At 50.8% G+C, this 18,929-nt stretch overlaps 1 protein-coding gene across 6 annotated transcripts in view; it reads right to left on the reverse strand.

The window, feature by feature from the left end:
• The window catches only part of ADCYAP1R1 (ADCYAP receptor type I), a 59,341-nt gene that overhangs the window by 21,990 nt on the left and 18,422 nt on the right, over window positions 1–18,929 (reverse strand). For 3 of the 6 annotated variants that reach the window (XM_073008997.1, XM_007981692.3, XM_007981694.3), the window contains exons 4-12: window positions 11,411–11,518; window positions 8,878–8,898; window positions 7,747–7,788; window positions 5,247–5,356; window positions 4,662–4,759; window positions 4,056–4,188; window positions 2,961–3,114; window positions 2,495–2,555; window positions 1,802–1,871 (exon numbers count right to left, since the gene is read on the reverse strand). In XM_073008997.1, the coding sequence (XP_072865098.1) occupies window positions 1,802–1,871; window positions 2,495–2,555; window positions 2,961–3,114; window positions 4,056–4,188; window positions 4,662–4,759; window positions 5,247–5,356; window positions 7,747–7,788; window positions 8,878–8,898; window positions 11,411–11,518 (797 nt within the window). The remainder of the gene's footprint in view (window positions 1–1,801; window positions 1,872–2,494; window positions 2,556–2,960; window positions 3,115–4,055; window positions 4,189–4,661; window positions 4,760–5,246; window positions 5,357–7,746; window positions 7,789–8,877; window positions 8,899–11,410; window positions 11,519–18,929) is intronic. The other 3 variants (XM_038004795.2, XM_007981697.3, XM_038004794.2) reach the window with 2 other exon arrangements.

Here is an 18,929-nt window from a genome sequence, read left to right on the forward strand (position 1 = left end):
AAACACATTTGATACAATTTGTCACCCATTCCTGATTTTAAAAAAACAAAAAACAAAACAACAACAACAAAGCCAACAAGAAAAACTTTCCCAATTCAATGAGGGGTAACTGCCAAAACTAGAGCAAACACCATCCCTACAAAAACAAGGGCTAAAAGATGTAAACACTGGAAAGAAAGAGCAAAATCTATTTTCATTTGACAATTATATAATTTTCTACCTAGAAAATCCAGGAGAACCAACTGAAAAGGTATAAAAACCAGTAAGAGAGTTCAGAAGCATAACTAAGAAAAGACACAATACATAAAAAAACAATAGCTTTCCTGTACACTAGCAATAGTCTATTAGAAAATACAATGAAAGAATGATTCCCAGACCCACTTAAAGTCCAAACTGGAAAACACCTCAGAGGTAACCATAGCAAGAACAGGGAAGAAAACTAAAAAGCTTAACCAAAATGACTCTATAAGAAAGACTGAATACTTGGAGAATCATGCCACATTCTTGGAGAGGATGACTCAGTCTTTTAAGAAAATAAATTCTCTTCCAAATTAGTCTGTAAATGCAATGCAATTCCTACACAAATCTTAATTACACTTGTTTGGTGCAACTTGACAAGGATATTCAAAAGTACACCAGAAAGAGTAAACGTGCAAGGAAAATTTGAAGAAAACAAAAGAATAATGAAGGGATAATCTGCATACCAGAACATGCTACAAGGTTACAGTAACTAGCATAATGGTGCATCTGCCATGGGAATGGACAAATAGATTAGTAACATAGAATAGAAAGTCTGGAACCAAAGACCAGTATATTGAGTGTTTATAATAAAATGACATTTCAACATAATGGAGAAAGGATTCAATAAAAAGGAATGAGAGGGTAGGATGTCCATCCATTGAAAAAATAAAATTAGATAAAATTGAATATCATTTCAGACCAGACAAAACAATAAAATTTCAGCTGGATTGAAGATGCACATGTAATAGCCCACAAAAATGTAGACTTTGTTTTACATCCACAAAAGTGTTACGAAACAAGAATAACACTTTTATATCTTGGGTTGGGAAAGGCCTCCATCAACCAGAAATAAGGCTTGGAATTAACTAAGAGAAATCTTGACCATTTGACTGTATGAATGCTACACAGAAATCTCAATATACTTACAACATATACAACATAGGAAGCGTTAACTATCCTTTAAACTGTAACTAATAAAATCTGATAGAAAATTGAACAAGAGAAATAAACAGGAATATCCACAATAACAACAAATTGCCAATTAATGTTTGGAAACAAATGCTCAGTCACCCCAGCGAGATGGAGAAATGTACATTAAAATTAGAAGCCAGCAATCCTCCATAAGTCTGTGCAAAAAATTAAATGATTGATATTATAAGTGTAGACAATGAAATGGGGAAGTGAGCCACTCTTCCTCAGGAGGCATAAATTGTTAAAGGGTTTTTGCAAAGCAATTTGGGATCTGAAATTTTAAACGTGTACCCCTTTCAACCCAGCAATTCCACTTCTAAGGATTTATTCTAAAGAAATATTTCCACATGCTCAAAATTATGCACAAAACTATTTTTATCTTTTGTAATAAGGAAAAAATGTGATAATCTAAATCTCCAGTGCTAGGGGAATAGCTAAAGAGTTTGTGCATCCCTGTTACAGATTATCATGCAGCCAAGACAGAGGAGGAAGTCAGGGTTGTGTGGGGACTCTTTCATTTCTCTTCCTCACATGCCTTTCTGCCCAAGACCCTGTCTCTTCCCTTCCTCTTCATCCCAAGGACACTCACCATGATAGAGCCAACCACAGGGCCTTTGATCACCCACCACAGAGCTGTGCTGTCATTCATATCCCAGCAGCTGAAAGATGGACAGAGAGAAGCAAGATCGCGTCCATGAGTCGGCAGCATAGAAGCCTGCAGGACACTGCCCCATCTAGCTGGGCGCCCAACACTTTCACCACTGCAGCTCTCTGAGGAGGAGCTGGCTGGAAGAAGAGCTCTCCAGCGGGCTGCAGACTCCAGCCTGGTCCTGGCTCTGAAAATCCCCTGCTTCTGAGCCTCTATCTTTCCCTCCGCTCACCTATCAAGGCAGGGCATGAAGCCCAAAAGTCAGGATCACCAGTGAGCTCCTAGGAAAGGACCATTTTTCCCCATAAGACCTACAGCTCTTAGGATGTGACCTCCCCCTCAACATGCTTCCTCCCCTCCCTAAAAGGAAAACAGACACTCAGCTGAGTGCAGAAGTAGATGAGGGCTCAGAGACCTAGCACATTCTCTTGCTGGGTTGCTGGCTGAGACGCAGCTGGGTGGGTCACCTGCATGGGGCCAGGGCTCAGGTAGTGCCCAGTGCTGGGCTTTAGTCTGGGCCTGGCATTGAATGGTGTGTTGGGGGCAGTTCATGCTAAGTCAGGGCAGCTACTGAGAACCCATCTGTAAGAATCTACTCTGTGCTGTGGCCCTGATTCTTGAGCGTGTACTAACCCTGTGTCATCAAAGTAGAGTCTCAGCGTAGCCCACACCGTCACACACACAGTTGGGGTCCCTGGGAGAACAAGAAAAAGAGGTCCATGAGAACAGGAAAACCAACACGGCCAATGTCCACTGCAGACCTGGGGCTCCCAGAGGCTATCATTCCCCCATGACACTTGGAATTCCTGGGAATTCTAACTGTTCCTCACACCCAGACTTCCTAAGGGTCTATATCTCCCTCAGCCCAAGGGCTGTCTTGTCTCTCAGAGGACTCCTGGGCATAACTCCACCCTGTGACAGTGGGCTGTCCCCAGGCAAGAAGAATGAGAAAGAGTCCAAGAAAGAGCCTAGGCCATTAGACTCGGGCAGGGCAGTGCCTCCTCCTCACCTGACACTTCCTGAAGGCGGAACCAAAGACACACCTGGACACACCTGACCACAGGACCTGAGCCTGTCCAAGCCACAGCCAGGAACCTACCCCAGCCAATAATGGTGTACCAGTAGAAGTATCTCCTTTCAGGGAAGAATGTCTCCACCAGCAGAGTGAAGAGGTACAGGCCCTCGATGAACAGCCAGAAGTAGTTGGACACGACACAGTAGTGGAAGAAAACCATGATGGCCTTACATTCCACCTGCAAGGAGAAGCGCCAGGGTGAGGGGCGTGAGCCCAACAGGAACAGGAGCAGGGGAGAATCCTAGGGCCCTTTGGCTCTGGCATGCTCAGGCTCAAACATCCCAAGGATCTAAGAGAGTCAATATTCCTGGATCAAAGAGTTGAAAACTGCAGCATCCCATGATTCTGAGTCAAAGCTGTTCATGGAGGCAAAACTGCACACACAGGACAAAAACGGGTGGCAGACAGAGAGCTTCCTCACGACCAGCTCATCCTCCTTCACTTTCCTGCTCCTACCCTATCTCCCACAGAGGAGGGGAGGAAGGAGAGAATCAGCCAGAGGACCCTGTAGGAGGGTCCTTGGTATAATGAGGATTTGGACACCTTTCTGGTGCAGGGATACATATTCCTGGCTTCCAGAACTCTCTACTCATAGAGGCTCCCCAAGCATGTCCTCTGGTCAAGGCCCTGGACTTTACACTCTTCTTCCTAACTTACCTCCTCAAAGACCAGCTTCTCCGCATGCTACCTCCTCCAGAGGTATGAGACCTGGGGAGGTGTCTCTAAAGACCCCTGGCCAATCAGCACCTGGGCTCCATCCCAGGCTAGTTAAATGACCAGGGGCTGGGTAAGCCCTCTCTCAGCATCAGTTTCCTCGTCAGTCAAGTGGGATTTGGTGTTCCCAGCTGACCTTCCTCCACTGCCTTGCCAAATGAAACACCCAGGGTAAGAGACAGGAAACATTTTGGCTGGAAGTGATGTCGTACATTGGCTCATCGCCTACTAGTAACTTAATTCATGAGTTTTCACATAAACCAGGGGTGGTGGGGCAATGCCTTCACCTGCAGGAACACACTTGACCTGCAGGATGTCAGGCAGGTAATGTGCGTCCTAGGGAACCAAGGGGATGGTGCAGGGCCTTCCAGGCAGAGCCCTAATGGGCCTGCTCGGTTCACTCACTGTGGAGATGAAGCAGTGGTTGCTGTCCTGCTCCGCATACAGAATCCAGTCCTTGATGAAGACGGAGATCGCCCTCAGCATGAATGACACAAACAGGTTCATGTGGATGAAGTTGCGTGTGCAGTGTAGCTTCCTACATGAGTGGGCCAGGGGAGAAAGAAGCCTTGGACCCCACAGCATTTCACACCCACCCTCCATGTGGGCATCGGTGGTGGGCCAACTCTGTGGCTTTATCTCAGCAGGTCTCCCACCCAGGCCACCCTTCTGCCAACCTCTAAATCCTCACTGACTTCCAGGCCCCTAGAACCCAGATCCACCACCCCACATGGCCAGACTTCTCCCCACTGTGGCCTCTGACTATCTAGACCAGGAAGACAAAAGCAAGGAATGCAGATTTCCTGCCCAGGCTCTGCCTGGCTGCATAGCCCTGGACAAGTCAGTTGCCCTCTCTGGGGTGAAGGTTCCCATCTGTTATCCTTGGGGTCGGGGAAATGCCTTCCAAGGGGTCTTCTAGGGCTGACATCAAGGGGGAGGGGAGAGATGGGCCAAGGCCTCTGAGGCCCTGGCCAGTTCTGGTGCTTGCTTGAATGTTGCTGAGGGTCTCACCGGAAGCGACACAGGATGACCATGGCAGTGGTGAGGGTGACGAGGGAAGTGCTGTAGCCAACCGTGTAGAGGGCCTTCACTGACAGGTAGTAATAATCCTGAAGGAGATCACAAGACAGGCAGGACTTCATGTGAGACCTGCCCACAGCCAGCCTGCCTCAGGCCTGCACGCAGTCTCCCAGGCCAGGGCCTGCCCACCTCCAGGCCTAGCTCCTCCTTCCTCTCTTCTGCTGATGTCATCTCCACCACCTCCTATCCCTGGCCAAGCCTCTTACTCCCCTTTGCACAGTGTCAGCATTCTGCAGATGCTCAGTACATGCTGTTGAAGGCAAGAGCGCTGTCCAATCAGAACAGACAGCAGCCTTGGCCTGAACAAAGGTTCAGGAAGCCCCCTGCTGGGCCTGGCATTAACCCAGTGGCATTAATTCCAGTATCCTGGAAGAGCAGCCAGGTGTAGGTGGGGAGGAATAGGCAGCATCCCAGCTGCTTCTCAGCCCCGGCAGGTGCTCATGAATGCTGCCTACTGACCTAAGTTTCCTCAGCCCCACCCTCATCACCTCTGGGGAGCAGGGTGCAGACACTCACCTGGTCCCCAGGCTCAGATTCATATTCATCAAACCCACAGGCATCAAAGTAATGAGGGAAGGGCTCCGACCAGCCATCCTCCGTGCAGTTCCGGCTCACCACTCCCATGTCTGCAGCAAAAAGAAAACTCAGGGAGGCCCAGAAATGATTAAGAGGGCCCTGAAATTCTAATGCAAAAATGATGTGTTCAGTGGGAATTCCTGGAAACCCCTAGGACCAACTGGGAAGCATGGGGAAAAGTTTCAGAAATCAGTGATTGCTGATCAGAGGGATGGAGAGACAAGGAGCAAGCTCATCTCAACCAAAGATGGGGAGACTGCACCAGCTGAATTCAGCATCCCTGCGTCCCTCCCCTCTGGAACATTTCCAAATGCTCATCAGGGATGGGCCTGAGTCCTCCCCTGGGCCCTGGATCAGCACTTCTCAAATGTCAGTGTGCAAAACCACCTAGGAGACTGATTACAAATGCAGATTCCAGGCCTGCCCTTAGGGATTCTCAGTCAGGAGATCTGGGCACTTTCAGGAATCCCCTCTGGTGACTGCAGGGTGTGGGTGGGGTCCTTGGCACACCTTGGGAACACGGTTTGATGTGATGCTTCCCCTCGGAGCTCTGAGCCTCACAGCAGCTGCAACATCTCGCATCAAGGGGACACAGGGCTTGCTTCATTAACAAGGTCCAGATTTCCACTAACACACGGCCAGATCTTATGAAGATATATATCTGGGTTTCTTTTAAAGTGTTGTCTTTCAGAGTTTGGGAGGGCTGTTTCCTGTCACTAATGTACTTTAATTCTATTTTGGTTGACTTTAAGGCCATTCAGTGGGACACTCGAGAGGGTGGGATCAGTCATGGCCATTAAATGAATCATGTGCTGGCTGCACAGTAGAGTCCAGGCTGGGTATTGCCCTGCCCGGGGCTGTGTCAGTCTTTCAAGATTGCTTTTTCATTCTCCCCTCACCTGATGGTTTATAATGGTGGGCCACTCATGTCCAGGGCAGGGGGCTGAGCAAGCAGGTCCCTTTTTCTCCAGCCCAGCACCTGAGTGTGACCCAGCCTGACACTGGAAGTATCTGGTCTATCGGGACACGTGTGGTTGGTTCTTCCCCTTACAGCATTCAAAGACCAGGACATTGTATAAAACAAGAGACACCTGCAGAAAAGGGGCTCCAGTACCCATATTGTTGAACAGAAACCTCCCTTCTGCAGCCAACGCCACCTCCAGGGAGCTCAGGAAAGAGGCAAGGAGGGCAGCAGGTCAGCCCCTGTGGGAGGCAGAGGCCAAGAGAGGAGATCCTTCCAGTTTTCCAATCTGTGTCCCTCGCTTCCTGCATTAGAAGATCTAAGGCCAGTTCTCTTTAGCCAAGAAAGTCAGAAATGAACTTCCTGGGATGTGGGTAACTGCCAGAAAGGAGAGTTCTGCCCACAACAGGGAGACTGGGCCCAGCCCTTCTCCAGCTCTGAGTTCTACGGCACAGGCTAAGGGGGAAGTTTGGCAAGCCCAGGGAGAGCAAAGGAGCTCACTTCTGTCCCACAGCTGATGCCAAACTGTCCCTTCTTCCAGCAAATCTGTCTCAGGCAACCTCCTTTTAAGTCCCTCTGAACACTTCTTTCAGAAAGTCTGAATGTCCCAGGGAAATCACCACTGTGGCCAAGTTCCTTCCCCTCCTGGGGCCTCATTTCCTCTCTGCTTTGCTCACATCAGGATGGTGGGAAGAGGAAAGGGAAGCTGCTTTGAAAAACAATTTAAAAAAAAAAAAAAAAGTGTTCTAGAAGGAAAAGCGGTTTCCTTTCTTTTATTTTCCTTCTTTCTTTTTTTCCTTTTTATAACACAGTGTGGGCTCAGAGAAACATAAACCCTTTTGTTCAGAACTGTTCTGTGAATTTGCCACTGTATTGTTCTGACAGAAATCTCCGGAAGATGGAGTGCTCTTGAGATTGTCAAAACCCCACAGTGATTGTGCCTACTTCACTAAGCTGATTTGCCCCAGTCACTGCACAGGAACACAAAACTTTCAGGCAGCTTTCCCAAAGGGGTGCCCGTCCCGGGATCAGCCCATCAGCATCACCTGGAAGACTGGCGAGACAAGCACATTCTCAGGCCCCACCCCAGGCGGAATAAATTACAGACTGCCAGGAACCTGTGTTTAACAAGCGCACGAGGTAACTGTGATGCACGGTTCAAGTTTGAGAGCCACTGTTCTACATGTTGGAGTTCAGAAACAGTCAAGGATCATTCAATCCCAGAGTTCTTTATTTGAAGTCCACAAAGGGACTCTTAAAACATCCGTGTCTCCCCTGAAATTCTACACATGATGTTCTGCCTGTGTGCTTTTCCATGAAGATAATCTGTACCTTTATCAGGGAAAAAAAGTCACCTGCCAAAGATCACACAGCCACAGAGGAGCAGAGCCCAGCCTGGGATGGGGTTCTCAAAGCTCATACACTAGCAGATGCCCTCCCTCCAGCCAGTCCATGGTCAACCCCAGCCTAACTCCTTACCTGAGAGATCTAAGGAGTTACTGTCACCAAAATCAGACTCTCCTAAAAAATACAGACATAGGCATGTATCAAAATGCCTGGCTTACAGTTAGCTACTGTTTACTCTCCGCCCCGGAAGGCTCAGGCTACCCCTGGTCTACAGGAAGTAGGGGATGGGGTCCTCGCCAAGAGGCAACATCACACACAGCAGCCGCGCACCTTCCTATCACACACCGCACCTTCTAACACCACTCTCCCTGTCTTTGCATTTCTGTGATGTTCAGGATGGTCCAGGACTCAGTTCTCCACCACCACAGGTAATGGCAATGGGTACTGCCAGGAGGATGGGAGGGCCTCCAGAATGAAGAGGAAAGGGAGAAAGTGAAAAGGGATGGTTGGGCCTTTTCAAACAATGGGCAAAAAACAGCAAAAATGGGTCCAGGGCTTGGGGTTTCCTTTTTGGTGCTCAATCCTCCACCTCAGCCTCCAAAACTGCTCTTCATCAAAGGGAATCTGGAAGACTTCATTTTCAGACAGTTTTTCCTCTCTTCCTACTCTTTATTCCCATTTCCACCCTTTTCTTATGCCAAAACCCCTGCTTGCAATGAGATCCCATTTCCACCCCACCCCCCCTTCTCAAAACTCCTTTCCCAAGGTCCAGCAGACATGCCACCTCTTCCTGGAAGCCTTCCCTGACTTCTTCACTATTCTGCCTGCATGCTGCATCATTCGCTCTTCTGTTCTGTTGCTCACTGTGCATTCCGGCTTCTTAGCTGTCAGGGATGTCAGTATCTGCATGGACTGATGCACATGTTCAGGTCTGTGCATATGCACATACATGCACCTGCACTCATGTGTGAGCTTGTTTCTTAGCCCCTCCATTGGTGAGTCTCATCTTCCCAAACAAGCCTGTGAGGGACCTAAGGTCATGCCTGTGTAGTGCATCTTCCTGTGCCCCCCCTCCTCCCACTTCCAGAATGGCCAAGGTTGGGGAGAGGGAAGGGAGGAAAGAGGAAAGAACCTGATCCCCAGTGAGCCTCTTATTCCACCCCCACCCCAATCCCAGCAGCCAGAGCCTGAGATCTCCTGAGGCTGGGCTCCTGCTGGATGGACAGAAAGACAGCGGTCTGTCCTCACCAAGGTTCCTCTTACCAATGGTTTCGGTCTCCCAGACTGAAACAGAGAGAAAGAGAGAGAGAAAAGTCAGAGGTGAGCAACGGGGTAAGAAAAGTCAGGGGCTGCTCTCCTTGGGTCTTGCTGATCACTTCCTCCTCCTTCCCAACCCCAAACATTAAAGAGGGCTCTGGGGGACCCAGAAGGCATGAGGACTATAAGCTGGGGACATTGGAGACCTCCAGAACAGAAACGAGCTGAAGCATTTGAGAAGAGGAGGGAGATTAGTGCTCCCACATGTCCAGTCTCTCCAATATCCTACACAGCCACAGTCATCACAACAGGCTACCTGGGAACCGAGAAGAAACAGAGGAATCCCATTCTCTCCCTGCAAAGTATTCAAGGCAAGTCTCACCAATCAAGCTTTGTGAACAGAGGTGCTAAAAGGCCCTGCCTTAATGAACCATGAAGAATCAGGTGTAAATAACACCTTCATTGTGCCACCGCCAGAGGAAGGAGGGAGTGTGGAGGAAAGCGTATCTTAAGAAAACCTTATTTTACTATTGATTCATTTTTGCCTTTTGCTGTTAAGAAGAAGGAGTCTGGCATGGAATCTGACCCAGAGTAGACGTTCAATAAACAAACTTTAAAGAAATGACAGAATGAAAGAAATACATGAATGGAGGAAGTGATTAAGTTGGCCTCTACAGGAATGAATTGGAAATCAGGCTGAATCACTCACTGGCTGCCACCATGCCTGACAGCCCTCCAGTCCCACTGTATCTCTCACTGCAGTGCTTCCGCTGCCTGTATCCTCTGTCAAAATTCACTCTGGCCTGCTCAGGTCACACCCAATCCCCAAGCCCTCAGATGGGAGAGTTCAATGCCACCCTCCTCCTGGGCCGGCCGGTGGTCTGGAGGTGGAGGTATTGCTGCAGGGTGCAGCGCATCTAAACAAACCTTGGGGTGGGAGCCAGAGACGGGGGCCTGGGACCCCCAACATATGCCACTATCTTCTCTGCCACCTCCCGCAAGCCCCTCCCCCTCCAGGGCAGAGTTGATTATTGGAATTTGAGGTTTGACAGCAAATTGGCAAATTTGCCTTTTGCCTCTCAGAGAGGACAGGGGACTGCAGCAGGTAGGACTCAGTGCTGGAGTGGAGCCTGGAAACTTGCCTCTTCTAGAAGGACATCAGCCTAAGCCTTAGGCTGGAAAAGAAGAACGCTAAGGCCAGGTCGCATGGCCACACACAACTCGGACCCCTCTGATACCCTAGGGAGCCCCCGCCCATGGCTTCATACCCAGGAGGTGGCTCAGTAAGTCACCTGGCTGGAGCCAGCCCCGCCAGCTCTCTCTGCCCAGCCCCAACTCAGTGCCTTCAGCTGGCCACCCTGCCTCCTGTGACACTCACAGGGATGGGGTAGAAGGCCCGTGGGGGAGTTCACAGGTCCCAGCCAAAAGGCAGGAACCGTTCTGGAAGAGCCCAAGGGACCCACATCCAAAGAAGCCATCTGCAGCTACCCCTTCCCCTCAGACACCCCCTGCAATGGAGATGGGGCTACTGGGGCTTCTGCCTGTAGGTAGAGCATTGCCTTCTCTCCCCTGCCCTCGCCCTACATCCCACCTGTGCACAGAGCTCGGCCACTCTGCCCACCTTGTGGGCTCCTCTATCGTTTTGGTGGTCCCTGGATATCTCCACAGCACTTCAGTGCCCCCCAGAGATCTCAGACACAGATACGCCCCGAACCCAGGTCTGCAGGACACTGCACCCACCCAGCCTTCCCTCTCAGGGAGGCACCATCGCACACCCGTGCCTCCAAGCCCACGTTCACGACTCACCGACAGCACTGTGACACTGTTCCCTGTGTGTGGCACCCTTTCCCCAGGCAGCCCAAGACCCAGTTCCTCCCAACTTGAGCCCATGTAACTGCCTGAGGGCAGCTAGGGCCCAGAAAATGCTCTGCTGAGCAAACGTGAGTGTGCGCCGGCCCCACTGGGCCTTATGCCAGCGTCTAAGTGGCTCTGAATGTGGATGTGGGTGTCTTGTGTCCAGCTGCCTTCCCCACGCGTCTCATTCTTTCTGAGGGGGGTGTCTACATGCACGTCTCTCTCCATGCTTCCCACTGCGCGCTGAGGATCTGTGGCTGTGGGAGGATGGTGACAATAATCCCAGCTAACATTTACTACTGCACATTCAAAACGCGCCAAGTCCTGTGCTAAGTGGCGTCCACAGCATCGCTTCACGTTACCCTCACAGACACACCTGGGAGGGGGCCACCGGGCCACATACCCAACTGACAGACAGGGGCCCGGGCTGGAGGGTGAGTGACAGCCGGCATGGATCCCACACGTGAGGACACAGCCTTGCTCTCATCCACAACCACGGTCCCCAAGTGTACCTGTGTCCCCGTGTGTGCACGTGTCTCTGGTTTCATCGCCTACACCACATGTGAGCTCGGGAGCAGGGACTGTCTGCCTATAGGGTGGCCTCCCTGTCCTTGGTGCTTGCCTGGGGCAGAGTTTGGGGAGCAGGCTAAGCCAGCGTGGCCTAAAGAGACTGGGATAAACCCACCTTGGTCTGGGTTGAGGATTCGGAAGAGCTCAGGGCAGCTGACCAGGACCATCTCACCCACGTGGGCGGGCTTCCAACACGTGATGTTGTCCCACATCCCAGGACAGCCTGTGGGTAAGACAGTCATGGTGAGAGGGGCTAGCCACACACACCCATACACACATCACACACACCAACATACACAGCACACACACCACAGACACCACACACAGCAACCTATATGCTACACACACAACACACACACACCAACAAACACACATCACACACACACCACACCACAGACACCGTGCACATCACACACACACACTACACATACATCACAGACACCACACAGCAACACACATCACACATATACATCACATACCACACACATGCCACATAGACCACACACACATCACACACATCACACACACCACACACATATATCATACACACCACACACACATACACCACATTCACACCCACACACATTACACACATCACACACACATACAACACACATCACACATGCACCACACACACATTACACACACTACACAGAGATCACATATACACCACATATACCACATACACTACACACACACATCCTATACACACCACACACATGCACCACACACATCACACACACATCACACGTATACACCACATACACATCACACACAACACACATCACATACACACCACACATGCCATACACATACACATCACACACACACCACACATCACACACACCATACACATATATGCACATACCACACACACATCACACATGAATGTGCACACATGCACCACACCCACACACACCACACACACATCACACATGTACACACATACACCCACACTTATATATACACACACTGAGGTGTGCTCCACTGCTTATAAGCCAGGCCCTTGCAGGGGGCCGGAAGTGGTTTAGTGGAGGGAAGGCAAGGCCTACAGTCTGAGGGAAGGCTCAGTCCTGTACCGGGAACATCCCTCAAACAGGAATGGAGACACAAGGCACTTCAGGAGCTCCTGGGTAGGGAAGGAGGGAGCCCGCACCTGTTTTCATACTGCCCCACACCCCTGAAGCCCCACAGCCTCACAGCTGCACAACCTCACAGGATTGTGGGGAGGGGAGACACACCAGGCCGGGGCTGGATCCCTAGGAATGAGATGCCGAGATGCAGGGGTCTCTGCAGCAGCCTCTCCCACACGCCCCACCCTAGCCCCTCCTCAGCCACCACTGAGGGGTCCCACTTCAGACCCACCCCCTCAGCAGGGCCCCCCACTCCCCCTAGGGGGAAGGGCAGGAACAGGCTGGTCTAAGGCTGCTGCTCCACTCCCCACACCTACCCCCAAGGCAGGCCCAGCAGGGGACAAAAATTCATCAGCTGGAGAAGAGGGGAAAGCCAGCCAGGCAGAAGCCTGCACGCGCCAAGCCAGAATTGTGAAAGGACTCGGAACCAGAAGAGGTGGAGGCAGGCACTGCTGCAGAGGCCCCCACAGCATCTCCAGGCTGATGGAGAGGAAGGCACAGGCCAACTGAGAGGTGTTTAGGAATCCCCAAGATTTGGTGCCTCATTGGACATGAACTGCGAGGAAGAGGAAACTGTCAAGCTTGATGATCAGATTTTCAGGTCTAGGGATCCCAGCGACTCCTCTGACCCCTTTCCCCCTGTGCCTGCCTCTCCTTCCAGCTCTGCCAGCCTCTGTAGAGTTCCCTGCCCTGCCTGACGCCACCTTTTCCTGCTCCATCCCTGCTTCTCTGGCTCTGTCCTCCCACAATGCTGAAACACCTCTCACCAAGGTCACCAGAGACCTCTTCGCTGCCAAATCCAAGGAACAATTTCAGCCTTTACTGGGTGCCCCCCACAGCCCTGACTGAATGCAGGTGCTGGTAGCTGCCCTGCCTTTGGTTGCCCACCCTGCCCACCTTGGATGAGCTCACCCTGCTCATGGATGTTACAGAATTGTATGTGGACAACTGCCAGTCCTCTGTGCTGTCCACTCTGTGAGGGTAGAGCCCACAGCTGGTTGCCTGCTGGACATCCCCATCTTGAAGAACCAAAGATGATTCAAACACTGCAGTCCAAGACTCAGTGCAGCATCTCCTACTCAAAGCTGATTGCCTGTTCCAGCCCCAGCTGGAAACTTGGGCGTCACCCCACTTCATCTCCTTCCCTTTAGTGCTCCTGATCAAGCCCTTGCTGGTTTTACCTTGAAACCTTGTGCAATCCATGCCCCACTCTCTATTCCTTCACCCTACTCAGTGAAGGAGCTCAGGACCCCTCACTGAGACCACGGGTACACAAACCCCATACAGCTATGACCACAAGCTTTTCAAAATGAGTATCTGGCCATGTCACAAGCCCCCCACCAACAATCGCACACTTTCTGGGCTCTTAGCACCCTCAATCCTTAACATGGTACTTACGACCCTACCACTCACTTTTCCTTCCAGCCTGTGGGTAGTGGTTGAGGCCATGGGATGAGACAGCTCACTTTGGGAAGGGACGTAAAGTGAGAAGAGCATGGAGGAGGGAACCCTGGAGATCCCATATTTATGGAGTGGGCAGAGGAAGCACAGGTAGTGATGCAAGCAGGAGAGAGTGGCAGAGGTATGGCGGGGAGGCAGGAGCGTGGAGCGCCAGGCAGCAGAAGAAAGCTGCAGGAAAGCAGCCTGCAGCTGTTAGAGATTATAAAGGAAGGCTATGGAGAAGGCTTCTGTGCCACGTCAGGGACAGTGAGTGACCAACAGCACCCGCCTCACAGGGCTGCTGTGAGGATTAATGAGTTCATATGTGCAAAGCTGTCAGAACAGAGTCAGACTCATTCAATGCCTCCTCACTGCTGTCAGAATCATTAATTTCATTATCCCAGTTAGGTGTCCCTGGGAACCACTCCCCTGAGAGGCTTTCATAGGCAGGGAGGTGAAGCAGGGACCTGCAAGGTGAGATGGCCCAGGCAGGGCCGCTGACAGGCCCAGAGGACCCCTGGGAAGGTGCTGGAAAGAGGAGGCGCTTGGAGCAGGCGCCATGAGCTCACAGTCTCTGTTAGGGTCCGTGACGCTTGAGTGCTGTTTGGACCAGAAGGTATCCACAGCTTCTAGACGGAGAATATCCTGTCTCTCGGAATTCACACCCGGCTATTTTGGAGTTCACACCCAGTCACATTGGCCCATAGCATCCTGCTCATGGAAAGACAGAGTTTGGGAGCCAGGGGTACCATAGAAAGCTCTGAGAAGAATAACCCAAGAAGGCAAAGACATTAAAGGCCAGATGAGGGGAGCCGGGTATCAGGTCTCATAGCAATAGGCCAGTCATCGATAATTCCTGTGTAACCGTTAGCAGAGGACATCTAGCCAGCATGTGCTTGGCTGTGACATCATGTCCTTGAAAGAGACCCAACAGCACATCTTTGGCTGCAGCAGCCCATGTTGACCGTGGAACGGCCGTGGAGCGTGGCTGCGTCTGGCCCATGCCCCGGGAGCCCCAGCCAACAGATGTTCCCTTAATGGAGAACATTAGGCCCGGGCACAGCCAGCTGCTGCTACCAGCTGACACTGCCGAGGTCACAGGGCCACTTCAGAGAGAATGAGCAGGGTCATGAGGGTTGAGGTCAAGGAAGGCTGCAGAGGTCGGGCGGGTGGCACGAGGGGAGAAGGGGGCTCTCATGTTGGCAGCAGACCAGGGGATACATTCTCTTAACTACTATTTACTGAGTACCTGCCTTGTGCCAGGGACCATCTATGCACCAGGGCCAGTAGTGGAGAAAAAGACAAAGCTGTGAAATTGACGTTTGAGGGCAGAGTAAGGGGAAAGGGCAGGTCTCTACTCAGTGTTAGCACCGGAAGCCCTAAAACTTGAGTTCTGATCTCCTTCTGCCACAGGCTCACTTGTGACTCAGGCCAGTCACCGCCCCCTCCACCATGATTCACGTTTCCTATGTGCACACGGACAACTGAGTGTCTCTGTGAACTCCCAGCTTTGAGTGACCAGGGCTCAAATCTGGAACAGAGATTCACTCAGGACCTATTGGTGCCCAGAGGATAGCTGGGGCAGCTAAAGGTGCCTAAAGGGCATCTGCTGAAGTGCCCCACCCCAGCCCGGGGCCTGGGAGCTCTCAGGATATATCTGCCACAGCTCTCAAAGCCCTCCTGGCACCCCGTATGTCCCCAGCCTGGGTGCCCTCTAGAGTCCTGGAGACAATTTGTATAGTACCAGGGCAGCTGGGAAACCTAGAATGAGACCTCAGGACCCCAGGACCCGAAGACAATGTCCCTGACCCTATCGAGAGCTCGAAAGCCTCCACTCAGCCCTCTAGCCTGCATTGCTGGGGTCTCAGGAGACTCACAGCTGCCTCCCTGGGGCTCCCTAGAATGCCCTGGTGCCCATTTCTCTTGCAGTTACCACTTCCCAGCCCAGCACAGATGGGAAAACCCAGCAGGCTCCCACCTCCTCTCCTCTTTTGAATGGAAGTTGCTCTGGCCTCAGCGGATTGGAGCTGAATCCTCCCAGGCCCCTTTCCCTGGAGCTTGGGAGGATGGGAGTTGGGTTCCTGAGACAGCCTTGGGTTTTTCTAACTAAAAACAGCAACTGATTTTCCTTCCACTCACACACAGTACGTCCAGCTTCTACAGACCCATATGTTCCACACTCCAGTCTCAACAAAGCTAAATTTTGTTGAGACTGGAAGATTTCAAGATGCCTTTTCTCCTTCTTCTCCCCCTCCTCCCCCTCCCCTTTTTATCCTTTTTTTTTCCTTCCCACTTTCTTCTTCCTCTCTCTCTTAATTACTCATTTATTCAAGACATACTGAGTCAGACGATGCAGAGCAATACAAGAGTGAATAGAAAGGGCCCAGTGTCTGCCTTCACAGAGCTCTTAGTCCAGTTGTATTAATAATTTTAGATTTTTATGCTAAATTTTTAGAGATGCCACTGGATGGTGTATCCATTCCCTACTGCCGCTGTAAGTTTGTAAGCAAACTTACTGTCTTAAAATGGCACAACTCATCAGCTTATATTCCTGCAGTTCGGAAGTCTGAAATGGGTCTCATTGGGCTAAAATTAAGGTGTCAGCAGGGTTGCATTTCATCTGGAGGTTCTAGGGGAGAATCCATTTCCTTGCCTTTTCCAGATTTAAGAGGCCACCCACATTCCTGGGCTCATGGCCCCTTCCTCCGTCTTTGAAACCAGCAGCTTTGCATCCTCAAGTCTCTCTTCTTCTCTGATTCTCCTGCCTCCATCTTTCACTTGTAAGGACCAATGTGATTATTCTGGGTCCACCCAAATAACCCAGGATAAAATTCTCAGTTCAAGATCCTTAATTCCCTCTGTAAAGTTCTTTTTGCTATGTAAAGTAACACATTCACAGGTTTCAGGGATTAGGATGATGTGGGCCTCTCAGGGCGGGGTGGGGAGCATTATTCAACCTACCACAGAGAGGCTTTAAGACAAGGAGTCACACTTGGATTTGGTTGTGTGGGAAAGATCACATAGTCCAATAGCAGAGATGCAGACACGGGGAGGCATGTTAGGACATGGCTGTAGTCTAGGGGTGGGATGAAAGAGCTTGATTTGGAGCAATGGCAGCAGAGTTAGAGAGGAGTCCTGTGTGGGACAGTCAAGAGCAGAGCTGACAGGGCTTGGCAACACACTGGACCTAGCTGGCAAGTGTGCAAAAGACTATTAGTGCTCACCCACATCACATGACTGAGGGCATGCCAATGGTGAGAGAGTGGAAGTATGGAACCTGCCTCTAAAATATCCCTCACAAGCTTCCACAGGCTGCCTCTCTTCCTTCTCTGGACCACCCTTGAAGACCACATGTTAAGGGTAGCAGTGTTCCAAGATGGAAGAAACTTGGATCCCTGAATGACTGTGTGAAGTCGAGCTCCACCTCCTACTTCTGCTGACCACACTGGCCTGTGATACATGCAAGCAAGAAATGTTACTGTGCTAAGTCTCTCAGATTTTAAGATTGATTTGTTACTGCTGCAGAGTCGAGGCCATCCTGACTAACACAGTACAAGGGAGAGAGGTACCAAGGATGTCACTCGGGTTTCTGGCTTCAGTGTCTGGATGAACAAGTGGATTGATGGGTGGGTGGGTGGGTAGGTGGGAGGATGGATGGATGGATGGATGGATGGATGGATGGATGGATGGATCATTTACCACAGTGGAAAGGGCCAGGTGAGAAGCAGATGTTGGAGGAATTAGGCAAGTTGGAAAACAAGAGCTTAGTCTGGGGTACGTTCAGTTTGAGATGGTGCTAAGAGCCAAGAGGAGACAGCTGTAGAAGTAGGCAGCTGGAAAAAAGTCTGGAGTCTAGAGAAGTAGCAACTGGAGAAGAGGGCAGGGAGCGGGCAGCACAGGGATGCTCTTTAGGCCACGGACATGGATGGTTTGTCTAGTGAGAGAACAGAGATCAGGGAAGAAAAGAGGAGAGAACAGGCCTGCCCCCAACAGAAATGCCAGCATTTAGAAGAGGCCTTGGCAAAGAAGACTGAGAAAGAAAACCAGGACAGGCGAGGGACACAGCAGCCATGTTTCAGAAACATGTTTCAGGGAGGAGATGGCCGAGTGCAACCAAGGCCAAGTTTCCGTCCTCCCCTTCTTCCTCCAGAGGTTGAAAATCAGAACAGATCCTGTTCTCTGTGAGACCTCTCCACTCCTGACAACACTCCAAGTCTCGTGGCTCCATCTGTGTATAGGCCCCCACTGGGGGACATGCAGTGTATAGGCCCCCACTGGGGGACATGGAGAGAGGAATGCAGGCCCGGGGGTGGGTGGGGGAGTGCTGCATACACTTTCTGGAGCTGCTCCCACCTAAGACATTATAAAGTGCCCAGGAATGGCAGTGAAGTGTAAAGCAGGAGGGAAGGGATCCACTCAGGCAGGGCGACTGAGAGAGAACGCACAAGCTATTAGCTTTTGTCTGGAACAAAATAAGAAGCTAATCCTGGGTTGTCATGGTGATGATTTTGTCCAGTTCTACAGTGTTCAAAACTCCAAAGAGCAGGGCACCAAAGAGACTCAGACAAAGCCGTGGTCCTTCCTTTGAGAAGCCACCTGAGGATGCCCAGGTATTGTTAGAACAAGGTCCCCATTTTAGCATGCAATCCAGGGTAAAAACAATTCAATTTACCAAAATTTACTTTACAGCCAATGTTTCTGTTCCATAAAATGAGGACCCCGCTGTAAGCTGAGTGCTGGGGGTGGCATAGGACTAAAGATGCTGCCATCCCCTTTGGAAGTCAGTGGTTCTCAAGGTATGGACTGCAGACGGGCAACATCACCTGGGAACTTGCTGGAAATGCAGATGCTCAGGCCCCATCCAGATGTACTGAATCAGAAACTCTTGGGGTGGCCCTAGCAATCTGTTATAACAGAAGATCTGATATTCAAGTTTGAGAATGACCAGACTTCAGGAAAACACAAGTTTGGATAGAAGTGAAACCCTCTGTCAGGGAATAAGTTCCTCAACATGAGGGTCCCTGCAGACACCACCCTTTCCTCAGGTTTGAGGCCTGTTGA

This window comes from Chlorocebus sabaeus, chromosome 21 (assembly GCF_047675955.1).
Source record: "Chlorocebus sabaeus isolate Y175 chromosome 21, mChlSab1.0.hap1, whole genome shotgun sequence".
NCBI classification, from domain to species: domain Eukaryota; kingdom Metazoa; phylum Chordata; class Mammalia; order Primates; family Cercopithecidae; genus Chlorocebus; species Chlorocebus sabaeus.